Source organism: Papaver somniferum, chromosome 7 (genome assembly GCF_003573695.1).
Source record: "Papaver somniferum cultivar HN1 chromosome 7, ASM357369v1, whole genome shotgun sequence".
In the NCBI taxonomy this organism is placed as follows: domain Eukaryota; kingdom Viridiplantae; phylum Streptophyta; class Magnoliopsida; order Ranunculales; family Papaveraceae; genus Papaver; species Papaver somniferum.
In genome coordinates this window covers 263674066-263684429 of record NC_039364.1, presented here as the reverse complement: position 1 = coordinate 263684429, position 10364 = coordinate 263674066, and the positions used below count along the sequence as shown (strand labels likewise).

The window sequence follows — 10364 nt, the reverse complement described above, 5'->3', positions numbered from 1 at the left end:
TTCTCATTGCTCAAGCAAACAGGCAATAAGAATACTATCCTAACCATGCATCATCCAACAGTGCACTAGGCTTCATCAGAGCCCTAGTTGCAGTGAATTAGCTCATGCTAGACATGAGTATAACCAAAGCATTCATCCAACAGACTAAATTCAAATGCAACATACATACAAGAAACACACATTCAACTGTTGCTAAACAGAAATTGGGAAATTGAGAATTGATTCAATAAATTGTTCACTGGCTAGCCCAGAGATCGTCTATAACACAACCCAACAGTACATATTTATACCCACAGATTAAAATTAGGGTTCTTCCCCCTTTTCCCAAAAATCAGAAATTAGGGTTACCTAATTTGTTGAAAATTGAGCCTTGAAATCGAGCACCCATGCTTTGAATCGTCCTTATGCTCCCTCCTGAATCTTCTGCTACCATTAATTTCCCTAAATCGAGATGTTTTATCAACCTCACCTAGGACAGTTGGTGAGAGAGGATAAAACAGCTAGGTTTAGGGGGATTGTTTGGGGGTTTGTTCTGTCGGGTGATGGTGGAGGTTATGGTGATGGTTGAATGATTTGGGGAAAGGATGGTGGAGTGATTTGGGGGAGAAGATGGTGGAGTGATTTGGGGGAAGGGTCACTGTTGCAGGAGAGGGGAAGAAGATGGATTCGATGGATTTTGGAGAAGGGTGTGTTTGGCTAATGGGTGTAGGGTTCGGGTACTAGGGTGTTGAGCAGGTGTAGAGGATTTTGATGTTTCGCGAAGCTGGACCGATGGATGGGAAGATGGTAGGTGGATCTGACGGCGATGCGGAGGCAGGCGATGAGCGACCGTCGGATGAAGAGATACAACGAAACGAACGGTACTTGATGGAGTTAGGTACTGTAGTGTAAGACGGAGATATCAAACTTCGATGCACAGCAAGGGAGCGACCGTCGGATGCTTCTGAGAACTGATCTGACGGCTGAAGACGCAAGCGGGTATGGATTTGGGTTTTAGGCTTTTGGGTATAGAATATGGGTTTGGGAAATGAGTTTGGGCTTGGAAAACCTTGAGCCCACTTCTTCTTTAAGAACAACTTTCTTCTTCTTGAGCCCACTTCCAGCTTTTTGGACGTGCGCTCCATTCTTTGCGGCTTCCTTGCGTAATTCCTCCCGGCTTTTCACTACTTTTCTGCTCTATTCCGCTCCGCAATTCATCCAGACTTTATTTATTACCTAAAAATGCAAAATTAAGTAAGAAAAATATTTATTCTTGAAAACAATGAAAATACAGAATATGGGATAAAATGTAGAATTAATGCACAAAAGATGAGTTAAAATGCCAACAAAAAGGGATAAATATATACATTATTTGGCACTCATCAGTATTGCGATATTAATTTAACGGGTTAAGCGGCAAAATGCCCCAATTTGGACTACAAGGTTGTGAAAATGCCCCAGACGTTAGGCAAAAGATCAAAATGCCCAATTCCGTTACTTTTACCTATAATAGTCAAAATGGGGCATTTTGATAACTTCTGACCGGTCAACTGTGCTGTGAAATGTCTTTTTTCCCTTGTACAGATATACCGCCCGACATGATGTCACATGTGTGCTAATAAATTCATAACACGTGTGCACTCCAAACGTGTGACACGCGTGCAATCTAATCTGGCGACACGTGGAATGTGATGGACACGTGGACTCTGGCTGACACGTGGGCTGGGACACCTGTACCACACGTGTGGTTCGTACGAATTATTCAATTCTTATCTTCAACTAAAAGACGTGTTTGTTTACACGTGAAACCAAAATACCAGATCGATACAGAGAGACAAAGAGCGACCGAGAGACAGAGAGAGATCGAGAGACATTGAAGACGGGGAAGAATAGTGAAATTGCAGATCGAGAAGATAGATGAGACGGAGAAGATAAGAATCGCGTTTCTTAACCCAGTGAAGAACAGGTAACTTTTAACCTAATTTTGTTTTACGATTTAGGGTTTTCGAAACCTTTTGAAACTGTTAACTGCGATTAGGTTTCAGAGAAACAAAATTGGGTTTTAGTGAATCAAATTTAGGGTTTCAATAAATCTAATTAGGGTTTGAATAACCAGAAATTGGGTTTTAGTGAATCAAATTTAGGGTTTCAATAAATATAATTAGGGTTTGAATAACCAGAAATTAGAATTATAATTTTGGGTTATTGAATTTTTAGCAGATTATTTAGGGGGTTTTCCATTTTTAGTCATGTTCTGTGCGTGAGAATTTCAGTTGTGAATTTTGGTTAAGTGTGAACATGATTCTTATCCATCAAATAATGAATGTCATCATTCCAAATTGATTCTCTTCTGAAGAAGAAAAAAATTCTTCAATATGTTGTTGCTGTTGTTGATGAGGGAACCCCATAAAATGAGTCGGATAATGTTGAGGTATCATCTGATGAGGGATCTCCATTGTTGCAGCACCACCAGGATATTGCATTGGATGTATCCATTGATGTGGTTGTTGTTGCTGTTGTGGATCAGTAATGTTTGTTACTTGCTGCTGCATCATTCATTTTTCGACTTGCATATCTTTAACTAATAATTACTCCTTGATTGTGTTGTAGTCTTTACTTGATTTCAATTTGCATATTAACTTGAAAGTGTTGGATACAAAATTGCTTCCTCTTCCTCTTTTCATTATTTGAAAGTGTTGTAGTGTATGTGTGTATTACTTGGTTTAGATAACTGATTATTGTTTCATTTTTGTTAAATATTTCAGAATGGGTAGTGAGGATAGGAATTTCTAGATTTCTGATATAGGACAGAGGTTTAAGGACCTTTATTGTTTTGTTTGTAAAGCTGGTACCAGTGGAGAAGCTTTCATGGCTATGCTAAAGAGCAGGTTGGTGAATGAACAGGGTATGAATTCTACACTAGAAATTTTTTTATTTAATGATGATGATGGGAATCCATATGATAAGTGTGAATCAGATGAGATGTTTATTTCATTTTGGAATAAAGGGAAACTAGATAAAGACAATTTGGTAAGACTGTGGTTCACTATAATTATTCCTACAATTAGACATTGGGGTTTTGTTAGGGATACTGCTAGTGTTAGTGGGGTAAGTGGTATGACTAATTTTATGAGTCCAGTGAAGAAGAAAATTGTTAGTAAAAGGGTTGAGGTTAGGAGGAGTCCAAGACTTAATAAGACTGCTAGTGTTAGTGGGCTAAGTGATATGAGACCAACAAGACTTGATTTTGTGCATGAAGACCCAGTTGTTTCTACAGAAGCATCTGTTGCAGAAAACCCAGTGCATGAAGCCCAAGTTAATGCTACACAAGCATCTGTTGCAGAAAACCCAGTGCATGAAGCCCAAGTTAATGCTACACAAGCATCTGTTGCAGAAAACCAAGTACAGGGGAATGAAGATGATGACCAGGTGAATTTACCTAATCTACAATCAGATGGATGTCATCCTAATGATAGGCCTGATTTTTTGTTTGAGGAACATAATGAGGAAGAGGTAAGTGGAGATGAAAGTGAAGAGGAAAGTGAAGATGAAGAAACACAAGAAAAGTACAATTATGAGGATTGGGTTTCTATGTGTGTTAGAGGTATAGATATTGATAATGAGACTGATGATTGTAATGAAGATTTCAATGTAGGTGGGTTTTATGAAGAGCAGAGTGCACCATTAAATGCTACTCCAGATGAAGAAGTTCCCAGATATGATGTCACTCAAGAGGAAGAAGCTAAGTGGCAAAAAGATTTTGGTGAGCATTTAAAAGAACCACGGCGTCTAGAAATGATAAATGAAGATGTTCCTGAGGTTTTACCTGGTGAAATAAGTAGTGGAATGGCTTTTGGAAACATGCAAGAATACAAGGATCATTTAAGGGAATATGCAGTGTTGAAACATAGGGATTTTAAGGTGAAGAAAGCAGATAAGAAGAGACACTATTCTTATTGTACTTACAAGGATACCCAAAATTGTGCTTGGATGGTGAATGCAAGAAAGTTACCAGATGAAGACGATCCAACAGTCACAGTTAGAGAATGCAACACATAACACACCTGTAAGAATCCGAATGAAGACTACAGCAGGAAATGCAATGCAAAATTTTGTATCCAAGTATTTGTTGAAGACAATGGATGTTGCTTCACCAGTGGACAAGGCAGCTGATATAGCTAACAAGATCATTAGACCTCGGTTGCAAACTGACATACCAAAATGGGTTGCTAATAATGCAAGGGTATGATTTTGATGATTCTTTTGATTCCCTTGTGTTTGTTTATTTGATTACCTTGTGGTATGTTGGAAATGCTAATTTTTTTTTTTGTGTGTACACAGAAATTGGTGCTAGCAGAAAGGAATGGAACATTTGAGAGTTCTTACACAAAAGCACCACAATTGGTCACAGATGCTACTTCATTGAACCCAAATAGCATTGGTCATTTTAGTTGGTCCAAAGAGGGTCAAGATAACAGGTTTGAGAGTGTCATTGTGGCCTATGATGCACAGATCAAAGGCTTTCTTCATGGTTGTAGATTGGTTATTGGCTTAGATGGAGCTCACCTGAATGGTAAGCTAGGTGGTGTGATGCTTTCAGCAGTTGGTATAGATGGCCAGAATGGGGTATTTCCTATATGTGTGATGATTTGTATGAGTGAAACTGAAGAAAATTGGTTTATGATGTTAAAAGAATTGAGAAAAAGGATACCTGATATGCATGGACTAACCTTTATTTCTGATAGAATGAAGGGCATTCTTGAATCAGTAAAAAGATTGTTTCCTTTGGCAAATCATAGATACTGCCTAAGGTAGATTTTGTTTTGGAATTGATTAATGTTTGCCCTTTCTTTTGGAAATGATTAATGTTTGCCCTTTTTTTCTTTCCAGACATTTATACAAGAATTTCTTAACCAAGGGATTCAGAAATCCAAGACTCACACACCTTCTTTGGCAGGCTGCAAAGGCATACAAGTATCATCACTGGGAGGTAAGAAATGTTTGGTTATAATGAATGTTCATTCTTTCAGTCAAGCCTTATTGCATTAAATGAATTAACTTAGACACTTATTTTCTAGGAGGCCATGCAAGAAATTGCATAGATAAGTTCAGCTGCATATCAATACCTGATTGATGCAGAGCCTAAGTCTTGGGCAAGGTCATGGTTTCCTCATGATGTTGCTTGTGAGCACATCTACTCTAACTTTTCAGAAAGTTTTAATAACATGGCCCTGAAATTTAGAGACAAGCCTCTCACTCAATTGATCGATATGTACACACATTTGGTGATGGTGCTGTTTTCAAATAGAAGAAAGCTTGCTGCAACTTGGCAAGCTGGTGACCTTGTTCCTGCTGGGAAAGATATCATTAAGGTGATGTGTGATCTTAGAGGTAACTACGAATGTGATCCTTCTATAGAGCGCAAAGTGTATGAGGTTACTAACAAAGCTACTAGCAAAGTGTTTGTTGTTCGGGTGGAAGAAAAATCTTGTACATGTCGACAATGGTAATTGAGGAAGTTCCCCTGCATACATGGTGTAGTTGCATTGTTTAAATTGAATCCTGATTAGTCCAAGTGAGTAAATTTACTACACCTAAATAGTTGAATGTGGTTATGCAATAAATGTATGATGAGTGATTGGATCAATTATGTGTGCAGGTACTGCAGTAAATACTACACAGTAGACTACTATAGGACCACCTACTCATGGTCAATAACACCATTGGGAGACATTGATGAGTATCCCAATAAGGTTTGATAACCATAAATTTCTTTCAAATGCTTTAACTTTTTCCATTGTATGTTTTCAAGTATTCTTGTCTTGAGAATCTTTCCAATTAATAATATTATCTACTTTTGTCCTTTTACTTTATTGTATTATTATTTTTTCATTATTCTCTAGATCTGTGCATTTAAAGTATACTAACCCTAATCTATTTTCTTTTGCAGACTGGTATCAAGATTATACATCCACACAGATTGAGAGATAAGGGAAGACCTTGTGTCAAAAGAAAGAAGTCCTGGTATGAGAAGAACAAGCCGCGCAAAAGAGTAACAAAGTGCAGTGTATGTAAAGGTATTGATCATAACATTCTAACCTGTCAAGGTCCTCCAGTTGGATCCAACCCCAAGAAGAAAGGAGTGAGAATGGAGTGTTCTGTTAATGGGGAAGAGTTCTGTATTACTGCTGCACCAACAAAGAAGATGAGGAAGGCCTTGTTTGCACCAAATACTGCATCAACATCAGCATCAAAGAAAGCAACATCATCTGCATCAAAAAAGCAGCTGAGGTACCACCATTGTCGAAAGGAAAAACTGCATCAACATCTGCATCAAAGAAATCAACAACATCCTCCTCCACTGCAACCAAAAGGAAGGTAACACATCCATCTACTTCTTCTACACCTTCATCTGCCTGTTTTAACCAGACTTATCATGGTACTGTTAATATTTCTAGCCAAACAATCAACATTTCTGAGCCACCATCAAAAAGGGTTAGAAATCCTAACTCTAAATATCAGTAATATCTAAGATAGTAGTACTCAGTTCTGTTTTATAAATGTTGACAATATTTTGTTACATTGCTTTTGTTTACATACATTAACTTCTAATTCTGCACTTTACCTTCACTTTGTCTTTAAACTGTGCACAAATTTGATCTTCAGAATTATAAGATTGCTTTTGTTTTTCCACAAAGATAGCATCAGACACCCATTGGAAATCTTCACATTTTTTGCATTTTAGGTAGCCAATACCATAATTCCATGATGTTTGAGCTATGTTTAACATCCTCACCTTAGTTGAATTGCATTTGGGGTTGATACAAGGAATATATGACCAAGGACAATCAGCAAATTTGTGATCACCGACACAAGCTTTACAACCTCCTTTGTACTGAGGTGTCATGGTTTTAATAGCATCATCAAACCATTCGAAGTATGGACACATAGGATTAGAGCAAGAGAAGAATTTCTTCCCTGAATTAGCACCTTCTTTGACCTTTAAAAGTTTCCGAATACCATTACAAGGAACTAATTTACACCTACTGTAGATCCAAGGACAATAAATTGATTGATGATTATTTTCGTTGCACATCTCACATTCCTGCAAATTAAGTAAAAATTAAAGTAAGATGGATATGTACTCACCCCTTAACTATGTTCTTCTTTGAAAAAATCTTGAAATTGCTCTTACCATTTTCATTTTCTCACTTGAGCTAGCAGACATTTTGAAGGAAAAAAAACCAATATAGTGATTTAAGGTTGTGAAAATTCCCCATTTATATAAGTCAGGCGAGACAAGAAACCGACCGTTGTAATAACGGTCGGATTTAAAACGGTCGAAATCTGTAGCCGTTGATTTGAACTCATGCGACACGTGTTGCAATCCTAGATTGTAGGACACGGTGGTCATTCTCTTAGAAAAAAAAAACCCATTGTTGTAAATATAACAACCAAATCTCCAGCCGTCCAACTAAAAGAATAGCCACGTGTCGCAATCCTATTTAACAGGACATGCTGGTCATTTTAGAAAAAGAAACATCCATTTCAGTAAATATAACCACTTCATCTATGGCCGTCCAATTTTAGTCTAGCCACGTGTCGCAATCTAACTAAATGTGGCACATGGTTAAGTAGTCACGTGCTTGTGGGGTATTTTGACAGAAGGGTATAAATGATATTTATTTACACGTGCGGGTCCACACGCTTACTGTTTTGACCACTTAACCATGTCAGACGGAAAACATAACAGATTGGGGCACTTTGATTCCGTTTTGGGGCATTTTGATCTTTTGCCTAACGTCTGGGGCATTTTCACAACCTGTAGTCCAAATTGGGGCATTTTGCCATTTAACCCTAATTTAACTTCAACTAAACCACAAGATATACTTGGAATAACTGACCTGCCGTTTAATGTAAAAGAGAGCTGCTTTAGTTCGCTCACCCATTTTTCATCTTTAAGAAATGGACGATTACCTTCTATAAAGCAAATGCAAATATCCAACTAAAAAGAAAGAAAAAAAAGGTTATAAGTATTGTTATTGGGAAAGGAAAAATAAATAGAAAAAGAACCATGAAACAAACCTTCATCTGTGGTCTGCAATCATGAAAGCTGATGTCCTCCAAAATTCTTTTCGAAATCATGTAGACACGAGATGTATTGGTAAACAACTGTATGAAATGCGCAAGAGAAACATTGAATTCTCCGGTTTCAGTATCCAAATATTCTATCCTTTATATATTGTAATCAGGAATATCGTCATCAGGAATATCGTCATCTAACTCAGCCGCACGTTCGGTATAGTATTCCATTTCATCGTTTCCGTCACTTGGACTTCCATACTCCATTTCATCGTTTATGTCACATTCTGAGTTTTTTGGGTATAGTATTCCCAATGTCTTCTCTGGAGTGAATCAAATCCACATCTATCACTAAGACAATGTGGCTCAAAAATTCTCTCTGAATATTTCCTGCCTTCAAAAACACCAAAGGATCCCCAAATTTTTTAGGATATCAGCAAGCAACTTATGATAAGGCCTTGTGCCTCTTTTCTCAAGGATCTTAGCAAACTCAGGCGGCAGTACGGTTATTATATCGTATCTGCCAAGTAAACTGTACAGCAAATCAAAGTGACGCCCAGAATTCAAACAAATTAAAGCAACCAAGAGAACCAACTTCCAGACCAGAAAAGGGTAGTAAGCCACTCTGTGAAAATCACGTCCCCAAAGGCAATCTAACTTGAAAGAATTTCTTTGATCTTAGATGCTATAAAATTGAAAGACCTCGAGAGAAAACTTTTGAGTCAGCTTCTGATAAAGAGCTCGAGTTGCATCTTAGATTCCCCCAGGGAATTGTTTCGCGGACAGAAGACTTTAGTGTGAAAAAGGAACCATGCCAAGATGAAACCATGAAAAGGAGACGCTCAAGAAAATAAACAACCCAGGAAGGTAGCATGTAAAGAAGGTCTTTCTTCCAGTTGTAGTTGATTGTTTCTTGTATTAATTTTTCAAAATTGCTGACCAAAGAAACCGAGACCAAACCTGATATCTTGCTCTCTTTCAACTGCTTAAATAAAACTTTATTGGCTGGAGACAGATCTGAATGTTGTATTATAACTTGATACAGTTCTTCACTTAGATTACCGAACATGAAAATCAAGCAAAACCGCAGTACACATCTTTATATAAGTTAACCCGCCTTTCGCGCTCATGATCTCAATGGTGACTTCTTTGATTAAATCCTGAGAGAGATCAGTTAGTCTCAGATCCATCAGATGTTTGTACATCTTATGCTTCGGTTCCCTCTGACAAAACATCGCGAAAAAACGATGCTTGGAATTTACCAAGCATTTGAGCAGTTCTCCAGGAAGCTTTTTGCCCAGTATCTTGGACTCTATTATCTATTTTGAAACTTGACGACTGTTAAGAGTGGCTACTCCTTGTCGAAAAGGACCAGTATACTTTATGTAAAAATCCTTACCAATTTTGTGCACGCCAGACATTTTATGAAGGCTTTCCAGCTTCTCCAGTACTTGCAAACACAGATTCATCAATGTAGAAAACCAATAGCTTCGAGCAGAAGATGCAAATTGGCGATCATTCATGCCAAGTAAGTGTCTGGCCTTTCGAAGAAATCGATCCTCAATTTCTTTTCTCCAGCATGCATCATTGTTCAGTAAAATGTATATGGAGCTTTGATTATGTTCCTGCTTCTGCACACCTAAGTAACCCAAACAGAAATTCTCATAGCTTCTGTAGTCTTGTTTATCTCGAGTTCCAAGAGAATTGAGATAACTCAGTATGTTAACTATCTTTTCCTTCCATAAATTCCAGAAGTAAATCAATGTTTCAATAGAGACCTTGTTCTTGTATATTGAGTCCTCTACATGCTATATTGTGTTCAAGACCACGTCATCTACCCAAATGTACTCTGAAGGTGCTAAATCTAGATGGTAACCAATAATTTTCCTCATAGAAATAATTTCACCAGGCAGACTCTTGACACTTTGTGAAGCAATAACACAGTCATTCATCTCTGACAATCTACTATTGGTGTCTGATAATATGCTTGCCTCCGTACTAACGGATTCATAAAAGAGATCATCTTTGCCTCTCGCCATCAACTTAGCCTTTGCCAAAAGTTTTTCTTTGTTTGGAAAATTTTTCAATGGCCAACCTTCATTTCCATTTCCCCAAATAGAATTGCTAACAACATAAAACAGAATTACCTCAACCGCGTCTACTATGTGCCCAGCCTTCTCTAACATATCTGCCTCAAGAAGACGATCTCTTTTCAATCTCGCAACAGCGGCAGCTTCCATAGAATTTTCAGACCCAACTTCAAGGAGGATGAGCTCATCAAGATAATCATGAGACCTTAAAAA

The 10364-nt window shown here is 37.8% G+C and overlaps 1 protein-coding gene across 1 annotated transcript; it reads left to right on the top strand.

The window, feature by feature from the left end:
• Nucleotides 1-4117: 4117 nt before the first annotated feature.
• Nucleotides 4118-6144, top strand: LOC113296497. The gene is made up of 7 exons (XM_026544801.1): nt 4118-4222; nt 4321-4746; nt 4870-4969; nt 5191-5485; nt 5639-5732; nt 5930-6003; nt 6087-6144. Exons 1-7 carry the CDS (start codon nt 4118-4120, stop codon nt 6142-6144), a joined length of 1152 nt encoding a protein of 383 aa, XP_026400586.1.
• The last annotated feature ends 4220 nt before the right edge of the window (nt 6145-10364 follow it).

Bases quoted from the DNA above. Each gene is read 5' to 3' on its own strand.
- LOC113296497 (XM_026544801.1), top strand. From the start codon at position 4,118: ATGGATGTTGCTTCACCAGTGGACAAGGCAGCTGATATAGCTAACAAG. The intron at 5,486-5,638 runs GTAATTGAGGAA...TTATGTGTGCAG, and splicing joins TCTTGTACATGTCGACAATG to GTACTGCAGTAAATACTACA. The intron at 5,733-5,929 runs GTTTGATAACCA...TTTCTTTTGCAG, and splicing joins TTGATGAGTATCCCAATAAG to ACTGGTATCAAGATTATACA.